The sequence below is a fragment of the Halichoeres trimaculatus genome, unplaced genomic scaffold (genome assembly GCF_033239565.1).
Source record: "Halichoeres trimaculatus isolate MK-OKI-2021-1 unplaced genomic scaffold, fHalTri1.1 fHalTri1_scaffold_15, whole genome shotgun sequence".
In the NCBI taxonomy this organism is placed as follows: domain Eukaryota; kingdom Metazoa; phylum Chordata; class Actinopteri; order Labriformes; family Labridae; genus Halichoeres; species Halichoeres trimaculatus.
Window position 1 is genome coordinate 17,448,362 of NW_027437193.1, and position 14,320 is coordinate 17,462,681.

The 14,320-nt window shown below is 41.5% G+C and overlaps 1 protein-coding gene across 5 annotated transcripts in view; it reads right to left on the minus strand.

Moving 5' to 3' along the window:
* The window catches only part of ctnnd2b (catenin (cadherin-associated protein), delta 2b), a 215,625-nt gene that overhangs the window by 155,197 nt on the left and 46,108 nt on the right, over window positions 1-14,320 (minus strand). For all 5 annotated transcript variants that reach the window (XM_074688273.1, XM_074688270.1, XM_074688268.1 and 2 more), the window contains one exon: window positions 2,506-2,642. In XM_074688273.1, coding sequence (XP_074544374.1) covers window positions 2,506-2,637 — 132 coding nt within the window. In that variant the 5' untranslated portion in view covers window positions 2,638-2,642. The remainder of the gene's footprint in view (window positions 1-2,505; window positions 2,643-14,320) is intronic.

The window sequence follows — 14,320 nt, forward strand, 5'->3', positions numbered from 1 at the left end:
TGTCCTTTGGTTGGATTAACACTAAATTTAGCAGACAGATTAATAATATTCATGTTATGACTTTATGATTTTGTTCAGCAAACAGAACAGGTCAGATTTGTTGCTTCTCATAAACTTAGTTCCCTGGTTTAGAGTTAGGATTGAAGCAAACAATATGCTGTAGACATTGCCGAAGACTTAAATCCTCATAAATCTGACATTTGAGTGTGAAAGATGAAATCTAAATCTACAAATGCGTCTTACACAGAAACTTCTTTTGGGGGGTTTGCTATCATGCTATTTATTCTGTTCATTCGATTCTGGAGAAAAAAAGTTGGAATTATGGTTAAATTATGGCCATGATGGTTTTTCAAAATTAATTAACTGTAGCAGCGAAACTGACTGTACTGTTCAGTCACCCTGCTTCAATGAGCCATGTGGAGAAATTAAATTCCAGGTACGCATTAAGCCGGGAAATCACCAGATGCCTCTGCAGTCCAGCTCTACTCTGTCAACTCACACGGGCTGCGTGTTGAATCCTGCTCCTTGCAGGGCACCAATCAGCTGGAGCCACAGGTCGAGGAGTTACCTCACTTCCCACTCCATTGATGACTCTCTCTTCATTCATGTTGGGCTGTAAAACCTCAAACCTGTTGACTCCTGACCTGACTGCACTCATTGGGCTCTAATTTTGTGGCGCAGCACAGGGGGCGCAAGCCTGGCGCAGCCTGCGCAGTGCTAATTTCGTGCGGCACACCACTGTGCGCTTCCAATTTGACAATTTGGTAGACCGTCTGCGCAGAGATGGGTGTGACTGCGGGCCAGGGGGAGTTGACGGCGCACCAGGGGGAGGTGTCAGCAGATTCATGTTGGCGCAGTGACAATTTTGTGCCAAAAAAGTGCGCTGAAAGCTCCCCAGCTCCAACCTGGTCTATCCTCGGCGCAAGGCGGAGCGCACCCTCCGCAGCTGTAATTTGGTGACAGGCGCACATGTGCGTACATGTCAACAAAGCCTCAGAGGCAGGTTTCCAGAGTGTCAGGCACATTTTAATGCAGTAAACAATCACAGTAATCGCTATTTAATATAACCGTCTGAACCAGCATATACATTTATATCTATACTAATTGTCCCGTCACATCTGATGTCAGATTAAAGGCGCGCCTGCGCCTGTGTCTGGTCTACGAAATTAGAGCCCATTATATCCATTTGTTGTAGTCAAGCTAAATACGAGCTGTTTTTGACACTGGATTTTTTTTTTATGTGGTTCCCATGCACAACTTCCTGTCTCGCACAGCCTGCTTTTTCTTAACATGACACAGCAGCTACAGCATCCAGCTAAAAAAGGGGGTTTGCATATCTGATGCGACCTGGCGAAGCAAGGACACAGCCGATTAGCAGTGGAGTGGATCCAGTGTGAGTCAACACAATGACTTGAATGGAAACCTATCTGATCGGGTGCTGTGACAGAGCTGAACTGGGCTGGAGAGGCATCTGATGCATTTTGGCTGTTTGAGGGAAGAGAAACAAGTAAGTATGAGCACCTTTGGTGAAATTTTAAAATTTGTAACAATAGATGATTACGGCCACATTTTGGACAAAAAAAGAAGAGATTCCCAGAGTAAATATGTTAACAAGAAAAATGTCCTCATACTTTGAGGAAAAAGTTGTAATGTTAAAAAATAATGCTAACTTATGGGGATTAAGTCTTGATATTATGAGAACAAGTTATAATTGTTGTTAAAAGTTCACATGTATGTTAATAGAAGCAGCCAGTCACCTGCATTGCTTGAAGCATCTTGTTAATACTTGGTTTTATATAGTAGGGAGGGCATGATAAGAGGAAGCCTGTACCGTTTATATATTGACTTTGATAACTACTATTTATTCTCTAAAATTAATCTGTTGCTTATATTTATTATGTTGTTATCAAAACACATTAAATAAGGCCCAGACAACTCAGCAACCATCAGGTGCAGTCTTTAGGTTGAGTTGTGCCGAAACAGTAAAGAAAATCCACGAATCAAAAATAAAAGGCAATAAAACAGATTACATCCAGCAGGGTTATGCATATTTCATCCTTCATGAATGCAGATTTAGCACAGAACACAAAGTCTAGCCATACAGCCTAAAGTTAGCTTTCCACACAAAGTGAGAGTCTTGGCTTTGTCTTTTTACTTTCTCACTAAAAGTACCTCCAACAAATCTGCTCAGAGACTGACAGAAGTGAAGTCATGCCTCCCACGACATCAGAACAGATCCAAAATTACACTGAGCGGCTGTGGCCTCGGGCTCTCAGCTAACAGATAAAAATGTGGCGACATTTGTGTGACACATTAGCTCAGATGATTCCATCATTTGTTTCTGTTTTCTGTGTTTCCTGTCGCCTTGTTACCATCTGAGAAGACCTGAGGGGAGTAATCATCACTGTTTTCTGGTGTTCATGTCTCATTAATGGTGATGAACCTCGTCATGAGCTGCACAGACGTACACCCACATCTACGTTTGCATTTACAGACAGTCCTAACCTGTTCCTTGACCGAGGCAAGGATGGCGGAGGTGGTTTCAGACTCGGAGCCGTCTCCGTTGGAGGCGTTGAGGACGGGGCTCAACATGGCGGCAGCGCTGGCAGTGTCAGACGCCACCTCAGGCACTGGCATACCTCCTGGAAAACAAGGAAACATGCAACTCTTTAATAATTGTTCAAAACACTTTGACATGTCAAGGTTTAGTTTGAGTGGCTGTCACACCTACACTCGCCATCAATCTTATGTGACCACACACACACACACACACACACACACACACACACACACACAGGTAGGTGGTAGAAGAGGAGAGTAAAAGCAGGCATTCAAACACAACCTTGCAGTAAAATGTAAAATGTCAGACTCTTGTTTCGTTAGGGCGAGGTCACCCTGATGGGATCCTAATTTGCATAACCAGCCACTCACTGCACATTATAACAAACAGGGTGCTTTCTGATCACATTTTGACTCCTAACTCTTCACTTCAGTCTTTTAGTAATGACTGATTAATTCATTTCCATTGTATTTTCATTTCCCTTGCATGTATTCATATGCAGGCTCGTGTGCAACTGGAGCTTTTTCCAGCATGCATTTGTGCAAAGGTCAGTGGCACATCCTGGTCAGGTGCGTGCACACATCTTTAGAACTGGAAATCTGGGTCAGCGAGGAAAGTTTGCAGACTCCAAAGAGTGGAAGTCATACACCTGAGGCTGTAGCTGCAGCACGTGTGCCAAACTGTTCACAAGGAGGACGATTAATGGATGTTTTGAAACAAAAAAAAAGGAGAATTGTTAAAAAAAACAAAAAAAAAACAAAAGCATACAAGAACAACACTTTTTTGGTAATCCAGAGGTCGATATATTAGAAAAGTAAGTCCTTGTAGAACACAGGTGGGTGTTTTCATTTCTACAAAAAAAGGTGCACATCTGGCATCTAGTCGCTACGATGCGCTTGAGTAATTTGTACCTGAGTCTTTACAGAGTAACACAATACAAGCAGAGTCCACATAACCATGTACTCCCAGAGACACAAACACGCTCCTGTTTCACAAATAAAACTTAGAGGAGCATGGCTGGAAAAGCACTTTTTTTTCCTGTAGTATTCCATGATAAGGGTTTTCAATTATGGCATTTCTTCGAAGACGTTTTAAAAGCATAAGGTTGGCAGTATTTAATAATGTTGATGCTAACAGTTTCATTAAAAAGACCATCAGTGTGTGAGCTGGTCTGCCGGCTGTCCATGGCTCTCAGCCACAAGCCCACTGAAGACTTTAATATTTAAAACGTGTCATCAAGTTTTCAAGAAAGAGACCAGAAAACTTCCTCTAACAGATGGGTACCTTGGCTTTTAGCAGAAGTTACTCAAACAGAAGGGAAATGTATTGCAAACCATTTTTTTTTTCATGCACATGAATTGACATTTTGTGCCTTAGTGAATATTTCAGTCATAGATGAGTGTATTCAGCCTCCGCAGAAACTAAAATCCAGTTTGTTAATGACAACAAAAGAACATCACAGAATGTCTTGCTGAAATTATATTTGGTTGTTTTTAGGCAACAGAAGAAATCTAGTGTAAATAAGGTTCTTGAATCAACACATTTTGTTTTGACTTGAGTCAAGACTTGAGTTTGCACAAACAAAAAACAATAAACATTAACAAATCAGTGTGAACCAGTACTGGATGCAGGTATATAGTGCTGCACAGAATAAATAACTCTAGATTTTAACTATCCTTGTTCTAAATTTCAGTCCCAGGGTCTTTTATTTTGAAAAATAACCAGACCCTCTGACCATCTTGGCTGTCAAGACTTGATGCATATTTGCCCATGTCAAAGTAAAGATGCCAGAAAAATAAAGACGACAAATAAAATGAGTAAAAACAGACATCTCTTTGGCACTTTCTTTAAGTAAAAAAGGTCGAATGATGAGATATCAGTGTATCATTTATTCATTCCATATCTGTTTTAGAATCCCATACCGTAAAACGGATAACGGCCTATTTTTCCCTGTTTTGATTTTGTTTTCAAATTAAACATAGAATATGAGAGAATAGAATTATCATGGGATTTTTGTTCTATTTGTTTTTGGTTTGTATCATTTTTGATGTGTTGTGACCCGGAAGTTTTTGACTTTTTTTTTCAGGAAGGTCAGTCAGTCTCTACTTCCATTGGTGGGTGAATCAAGCAGCATGATAGCTAACGTTTTACAATTATAATTAGTTCGCGTTTTTGTCAAGGTTGGCGGACGAGTACGTGCTTTTAAACAGGGGAAGCGTGTCACACGGAGGGAGGCATCAGTAACATGACATTTCCACCTGAGGTTGTTGATGCAGAAATGTCTGACACTCATTGCAGAGCATGCCTGGACACCCATGTCCTGCAACGTCTCTGAAATGTCTGTGTGGGTCTTACCAGATTTGAACTACTGCTTAGTAACATCCGCCTATTGTTTTAGTGCGGCCATAGTGGTCTATGTATTTGTCACTCACTGTATATCACCTTTTCTATCTCTGAACAGGTTTCAAGATCCACACGGTTAAAGACTGGCCTCCCTGAGACAAAAGTCAACAGGTTATGGGTCACGACACATCGAAAATGATACAAACCAAAAACGAATAGAACAAAAATACCATGAGATTTCCATTCTCTTATACTCTGTTTTAAATTTCAAAACAAAATCAAAACAGCGAAAAATAGGCTGTTATTTGTTTTCCAATTTTTGATTTGAAAACGAGAAATGAAATATAACAAGTCATTATCTGTTTCCCGATTTTGGTTTCTAAAACTGATATGGAATGAACGAATGATACACTGATAATGAGACAACAGACTCTGTCAATATTCTCAGTTATACCATGGCAAAATATCCTGAGATCACCACACAAGCAAGAACACCCTGCTCCCCTCCCAAGGCAGGTTTTTCTGTCACAACGCAAACAAAACTACAGATTAGGCTGAACATGGGTCATACTCATTGGACAATTGAAATTTGTTTTTCTCTACCAAATCTATTTTACAGCTTTTTTAAACTCATCACCCCACCACCGGCTGCCAGTTCATTATATCAACAATATATAACATGGGCAGTAGTCGCAGTAGAGGTCGTGATGTAGCCCAACATCTGAAGCAGCCAACCAGTGGACCAGCAGTAGCTGCGATAAAGGAAGTGATGAATCAAACGAGCTCTGCATCAATTTGAGCGTCACTGCAAACAGGTCGAGCCAAGGTGGGCTTCAAGCATCCTGCTAAACAATTACAACACACCAGACTGTCAGATAACCAGCCATAAATGGAAACACTGAATAAATCTGTCAGTTGTCTTTCAAAGAGAAATGAGCTTTAGAAACCAACACTGCTTCTCTGTACATGGTCACAAACATGTATGCTGTTGTAAAAACAAGACTTTAAATAAAGGCTCTTCAGCCTGAAGACATCTGCTAAAAACGGGCGCTCGAGGAAGTGCATATTCTCAAGTCCATTTCTTACTAGAGGTTCCTGCTAAATCCTCTCTTCCAAAGACACAAAGTCTGCCTTTGACTTTTTATTTTGGTGTAATTAATCCTGAGCATGTTCAGCCCTGCATGAAATCTAAACACAGCACTGAACACGAAGAAACGAGCTGTGGGCTAACAGTTATCAGATTCTTCGTTAGCTGCTCATCCTGAATATAAGAGCCCTTAGCACACTGATGTAAGATGCTTTGAACAGTCTGGTTTCTGTCATTCACAGCATTCTTGCCACATCATCGTGATATTATGATCAATAATGACTTGATTTCCTCTTGTATTTTTTTTTTCTCTTTGCATTGTCAGCCTCATCCAATAATGTAAGAACAAAACAGGTGCTTGAAAAAGAAAACCCTCTGAGTAGTTTGCTTGAAACTCCCATCAAAGAGTCACTGGGTTTTTGAGGAAAATGATTATGCATAATATCAGAAAACAAAATTTAAAATCATTTTTTGCAGCTAAGAGTTCGACTTTTCAAGGTTGCCTTTGTGTGGCAAACCCAGTTTTATTAATATTGAACTTTAAATTTGGTTAAAAAAAAAAAAAGTCTTTTTTTAAAGAATTTTAGATAGTAACTGTTCTGTTCAGATGTCTTGAAATTTCAAACTTAGACACTCTGGATTTGGGTTTACGTTGGCTTTCATTCCCAGAAAAACCCAGCTGTGGATTCTGAGAAACACACACATACATACACACACACACACACACACACACACACACACACACACACACACACACACACACACACTTGCATGCTTGATACCATGTGTCATCCTGTCCTGGACCTGCAGCGTTGGAGGACACGGGTTTCTCATGTGCCGTGTAATCCTGAAGCAGCACAGAGCTGGTGTAACAGCTGCATCAGCCAGCTTTACACACTGATGAAAGGCTTGTCATGAGGAATCTGCCACATGCACACACACACACACACACACACACACACACACACACACACACACACACACACACACACACACACACACACACACACACACACACACACACACACACACGAAAAGAGGACAGTTTTTGTGCATGAGGCAGTCCCGGCCTCCCCTGGTTTAGTGAGGAAAAACTGAAGAGGGAGGCAGAGAGGAGGGATATTTGTGGAAGGGAGAAAAGAGAGGAAAAGGTGAAAGGAGAAGAGGGAGGCAGGAGAGAAAATAAAAAGAAGGCAGGGATGTGAGGAGAAAAGAGAGAAACAAATGGAGAAGGAGGCGGTGTGAGGAGAAATGGGAGAAGGAAGAGGAGCATAGAAAAACCTCTCTTTCAGGCTGCTAGGCAACAATCTGTGGTCACTGAAGGCTGATAATATGGCTGACCTGGCTTTGCTCATCTTCCATTTTGGAGAGTGTTCTTCCCTTTTTACCAATCAAACTAAATTTTTCATAACCATCCACCTTTCTACTTACACTACATCTTTTTCCTCCTCCCTGTCTGCATCCCTCTCCTCCTCTTTTATGCCTCTAAACTTGCTCTCCTCTCCTTTCCTCCCCTCCCTCCGCCCACTTCTCCACACTTGACCTATTTCACTGTCTCCTCATCTTTCAGCAGGTTTCTGCTTTATTAGGCAGCACGCAGTGGAGGATGGCAGAAGGAGGATGACCCGAAACGTAGCGGCTCAGATTTGAACCTGCAACGCTGCGGTGCACCTGAGCTCTCCCAGCATCCCCACCCAACCTTCCCTCTCCAAGGTGCACACTCGACTGCGTCTCTGGCCCGCTGACACGGCTGCGTGCTTCACATTCTTCATGTCATCCTCCTTTTTTCTTTCCTTCTTTCCTGGAGTTTTTCAGTCGCCAGCTTAGCTTATCATGTGCTCGCATGTGTCTCACATCCTCCCTCTACACCTTCCTCTTGAATCTATAGCACCTCCCTGCAGACTTACATCCTTCCTCAAAGCCTCTATCCCTTACTGCTCCTCCTTCTGTCTCTTTGTCACTTTGTTCACAGTGTCATCACTCATTATCACAACTCTTCATCCTCATCTGTAAATCCATTATGCTTTCTCTCTAGAATACAATCCATGAGGCTCATCTTTTTTCTTTTCTTATACAAAGAGGCTTTTGGTCATTGATAATGATGAAAAATATTCTCTTCCCCCGTCTTTTAAATGTTTACCTTTATCTAGTCTTTGTGTTATTTATAATATTTATCAAAAGAGAACGTAGACTCTTAGCTTTGAAAAAAAGGTCTCCGTGGAAGAGCCTGAGTGCATTCTCTCTTATGACCAGCAGGGGGGTGGTTACAGTGGTCAAAAAAATAATTTGCCAAGGGACTGCAGATGTAAACCATAGACTGTATATAGAGTGGACAGTGTGGCTCTGCCATTTATCAATGTACGGTTTTGAAGCCAAAATACCCCCGTCACAGGCGCAGCCATTGGTAGCAGTTGTGCAGACAGAGTCTGCGCAGTAGAGACGAGGGATTCTGGGAGAATCTGAGTGGAGCTGGGTGACAAAAATAATGTTTTTTTTCTTTTGAGAGTTTAATCACTTCCTGACTCTACCTCCTGATATATTTTACAATCCCAGAAAAAATACACAGGAATGGCAGCTGTCAATCATCGTTAAACGTTACATAAAGCCTTGTTTTTAACCTCTTATAACTAATGAAAACAAAACTTTTCAGAAAAAAGAGGACTTGGATAAAAGACAGCCAAATGATATCTTCAAATCACCACAACAATCGGATGTGAGAAACATTTCCATGAGGAGTATTAATTTTTTAAAGTTTGACTACAGCCCACCTGGAATGGCTGGAAAGCCGGATTTCTGAACCTATATTGCAGCCAGCCACCAGGGGGAGCAGTTTTAGTGGAGACCTCACTTTGAGCGAGCAAACAGACGTCCACTTTTTTTTACAGTCTATGATGTAAACTAGCTTTAAGCTAAATATGGTAGAGTGCATCAGATGGTAACATTTCTGTCTTACTATGTGCATGGTTCCATTACAAATGAATAATTCAATGAATGGGTTAATTAAATAATTAATTGATTGATGAAGCAAAAACTTTGGTGTCTATCCACTAGTTTAAGTTTTTCTGTTTTAAAAATGTTGTCATTTTGAAGGGCGGTAATTGAAGGCAAGCAGAGTTTAAAGTAGGATGTGACAGATAGCATGGCATCTAGTGATTGATGAGTTGCTACCAGATAAAGTGAAGGTATGGCAATAATTTGTCCTTTGTCCAAACAAAGTTGTGGCTTCATAAATGAAAACATTAAGACAGCCAAATAGCAACTGGTCCTAATTGTTTTAGTGTTCTTTTTAAAGACAAAAAGGTATTTTTTACCTTGCCATGTTTCGCCGTCTTCTTCAGAAGCTGTCATCCAGACAGCTCTGCGGTGTTTTTTTGTCAGCTGTTTCTGGTAGTAGCTGGCGGGACAGATTGATCATGTGGTCTGTCCCGCCAGCTACGCCCCCTGTTGCCTGACGGCCTCTGGGGAAGTGTGTCCCAGGTGTGCAAGAGCTGGAAGGCTCCTTCATCCCTGATGATGGTGTCCTTTCAGCGTTTTCTGATCTCTATTGTTTCTTTTATCCATCTTTTGTATTTGTTGCTTTCTGACCCGATTATTGTTGATTTGTCCCAGTCCATTATGTGGTTTTCACGTTTGCAGTGGTCTGATATTGTCCCACCAGCTACTACCGGAAACAGCTGACAAAAAGACACCACACAGCTGTCTGGATGACAGCTTCTGAAGAAGATGGCAGCGTGTACGTCGAAACATGTCAAGGTAAAAAATACCTTTTTGTCTCTAAAAAGAACACTAAGACAATTAAGATTTCAAAGAAGACAAGATGAATCTAATCAGTAAGCAACTGGTCCTATCACTGCAGCTATTTCCACGGCTTATATTGGATATCCACTAAAAAAATACACGTTAAAGCAGGATTAAATTTGTGTTGGCACTTTTTATCTCCACATATTCATGTTTCCATGTAAACCTGGACTGGCTGTGTTAGACAATTTAATGTGCAGAAAACACATTCAATGAATTAGCTCCTCCTCCTCTGTCACTCCTGTAACCAAGTCGTAATTATAGTAATTTCACTCTGATACTTTATGGGGTCATTTAAACAAGCTAGATAATCATCCCTGAGGAGTGAAAAACAGCAGTGTGCGCTTTTGAATGAAACTTTGCCCTGAATTTTTCCCTGGTTCGACACATACAAAAAAATAAATAAATAAAATAAGTGAATCACTGAGACACAACAGAGACAAAGGCACTTGTTTATAAGAAGTTTGAAACCAGCTCACTCTTGAACAGCTTTCTTTTGATTGGCACCTTCTGGAGTCGGACTGAGTCATACATCCAGAAATAGACACAATGATGCTCAATCAGATGGAGAAGGAAATAGTGACACAGCTACATGACAGTTTCTCATTAAGCACTTAAAAACGTAACGATAACAGCAGTATCATGTTCTTAAGACATGACATTTTGCTTTTTAATTGCCTGGTGGACAGCAAACAGTAATTAGTTTGAGCAAAGCTGTCCTGCACATCATGACCTGACAGTGTGACAGTTTATACAGTGCATGATACTCAAGCGTCAAGTCCATTTATGAATTTATTTGCTTTTAGTCTGTACTTGGTCTTGACTGCAGATCATCCTGCATCAATGATGTTTGTACAGGGTCTCACTCACACACACACACACACACACACACACACACACACACACACACACACACACACACACACACACGCACACACACACACACACATCGTTCTGCAGCAGGAACACAAGCTGCAGTGTGAGATTACATCAGAGAAGATAAAAAATGAGGTTTGTGAAAACTCATTTCTTTACCTTCAGGAAAAATCAGAAAAAGTTCAAACAATATCAACTGAGTGTTTGTGAAATCACTGTTTTAGGAGTGAAATATTGGAGCTTTATGAAAGGACGCTGAACTCATCGCCTCTTTTCTCTTTGCTGAAGGTGCTATCAAAAGTGCTGGTTTGTTCTCTGGTGGCATTTCCTGTTCCTGTATGCAGACTTGGATGGAGTTTATTGACTTTCAAACAGACTATCATGGCCTAGCATGTTCCCCAGAGGATAAAAAAATATTCTAACCAGTGGCGTGGTGTGGGGATTTTTTTTGAAGAAGCCAAGTGAGACAAAGCCTCTGTATCTCTGAATCTGTTTGATTTTTAGGGAGTGGGGTACAGAAAAGACTATGTTGCAGCTTGTATATCGCTATTTCATGTAACGGAACGACCTGTTGGAGCGCCCAGAGAGCGCTCGTTTTACTTACTTTGAACACACACGCCCCTTCACTCTCACACCCTCAGTCACTCACTCGCACACGTACATTATCCTCTTGACTTATCTTAAACATCGTATTAATTTACTCAACTGCCCACTTAAACACACAACCAACCGCACACTGCTAATGTGCTTTCATTCAATGGCTTGACGATGACGACACTGTGATTTGATTGGTTTGAGGCCAAAGACGGGGTGGCTTCCTTTGACACAGTCTTGGCCAATCACAGGTGAGCAGTGTCATGACCCCAGCCTTATCTGATTGGTTAATCATTTTTGTTTTTTTTCACCAAGGGACGCCAACTCGGCTTGGCCTCCTTGTAGACAACAGTGTGCAGTATCGTATTTTCACCACGCATTCGCCACAGAACATTTAGGAGGGCGCTGTTTTACACATCGCAAAATGCTCAATAAGTAGAGGAGAGAAATAAGGAAGAGATGATAGTGATGAAACGCAGAAGAATTTTCGAAACTGTTAAAAAGGAGGGTTTTCATTAAAACCCAGCAGCAGTCTGATAAAAGAGAGGAAGCATGGCTTCCCTTGGCCTCCCGGGAGAAAACGCCACTGATTCTAACCCAACAGTAAACAGCTCCCCCTGAAGCACCACAGGCTGTGTGCAAAGACAGGCATTAAGTGGGTGCACTTAATATCTCAAGAGGTCTTTGATGGGAGTCTTGGTCAAAGTTTGTAGGTCATGTGACTCTACACACATCTTCAGAAACATCACACACATTTTTAAACTCTGAGCATGAGCATAAAAATATCCACATTGTTCACCCTGAAAAATCAGCAAGAGGAACTTTAATTTCTGTGAATTAATTAGACATGACGTGTGATCAGTCTGCCTCTGGCATTGCTTGTGTTAGTGAAAGTTAATGACCCCCGTCAGGAGGTTGTCCAAGGCTTTCGACCAATCACAACCAAGTAACTTACACACCAGTTTAGCAGGAAAGCCAGAAAATAGAGCAGAGTGAAACTAACAATGGTGTTTCCGAATGAGCTGCAAATGCAAACAAGGCCGTCATGAACAAGAGCTATTTTTAATAATACATGGAGGAGGGAGCTGTCAGACAAAGTGAAACACAGCATGGTGAAGGAAAACCCCTTTTCATACTTTTCATCGCAAATATTTATGATGACAGGAAACACAAAGACAGAGATCCTCATAGGAGCTTTAACATCAGTGAGAAAGAAATGTGACTTAACATGATAGCATGCTGATATGAGAATATACCTAATCAAATGTGTGTAATATTATCTTTTCAATTTTATTCTTTCCTTTATATAAGTGCATATATATAATTTAACCCCTACAGAGGGTTCATTTTGATTCATCTTGGTTGTGGCTTTTCCTTTGACTACCCTTCTGTTGGTAGGCCAGACATACTGATCCGACCCCAAAAGGTGGAGCTAGAAACGCTGCAGTCTGGTGATTGGTCAAAAGAATAGTCACCTTCTGTGCAACAGCAGTTGCTGTATTTCTCCTCATGGCACCAGCCTTCTCTGAAACAAAGCGTGATAGGGCTTTGTAACAAAAGGCCACATGGAAATCCCAAAGAAGATGAATTACTGGTTTTCTTCCATCGTTGCTTTTTGTTTACTGTGTTGTGTTTTTCGCGTTTAGCTGGGTGCACTGTGTCGTGCTGCTATGCCATCACGCTATTACATAGCTGATGCGGCCATCAGCATCCAGATCCAACCTCTACCAAACTGTACTGATCCAAACCGGACCACTTAGTGGAAATGGGGCTGAATATATTAATAGAGTTTTCACGAAATTTTACTTTTTATTCTGCCTCTGGTTAACATTTCCTTCCTTTATTTCCAAGCATCTAACTCGCAGTAATGTTTTGTGCATGGTAATGAAAGCTGTCAATACAGTCCTGCTCAAAGTCCTCCACACTGACAGTCAATAAAGTTTTGAAACACTCCAGTTTAAACGACTTCTCTCCATCAGCTTCACAGAGATGCGTACAAATACTTCAAATATGGTCTTTGAAGTGGATCAGAGACTATGTAGAGTATCCTGCGGCCCAGTTTGCCTATAGAGCAACACAAGAGAGCCGCTCTGGTTTGGACTGAACAAACAGGGCAGGCAGCCAAATATAGGTCAGCTCAGCAGACCGTGTCCAAGCCCTCATCACACAACTGACCAGTACAAAGCTGCTTTCCCCAATAACAGCCGTCAGAACTAGGTTATGGAAGCCCAGAGCCCAGATACAGACAAGACTTTGAATATGGATTAGGCCTAAAGGCTTTATTTCACTCATGTATAATCTTGGATTTTTACGTCTATATTTCAGCGGCGTAATGCGGGGGTATTTAGCCCCACATTTCGAAGCGCTAATCTCTGATGTCGCTGTTACATTGTAAATTCAGCCTTGATTGACGTGCCTGACGCGGGGAATATTGAGTTTAATCTTTTGACCTTTTAAGCTCATCAGTCAGGTTTGAGACAGGCATGTGTTGGTGAAGACAGAATTCATCACTGATCAGTTGAAAATCAGCCAATGTCCACGCACAAATGTTATTCCATGCATGTGTTGTGTGTACTTGTGTGTACTTGTGTGAGCGTGTGCAGAGAGCACTGGAGCATTCTTGTGCGTGTGTGTTTGTTTGTGTGTCCTCCTTCTGGGATGTGATAGTTTGTTATGTGTTTGACGGGCAGTCCCCCGCCGCCTCATTAAAACTTGCCGCAGTGTTTTGTTTTGGCTTCACCAGTCATCTGTCCCTTTGTCTAGACCCTGTGCCCACGACTCAGCTTTCTAAATTAACAACACTCCAACACTTGCATTAACAATGTAATTAGCACTGTCTGTGTCTCATTGAGTATTTACTAAGTCCTGGAGACCAGAGCAGCAGAGTATCTTTAGATCTGTTTACCCCTCAGAGCCGAGTGATGTGTGAGGGATTTTCTTTTAACCTTGATGTCTAAAAAAAGATAAAAGTAAATAAGACAAAGGAAATGAAACACAGCACACCAAAGGTTCAGAGTCAAATCCTCTAAACTGTGAATGCTGACCTGAAGAGGGCAAAAAGC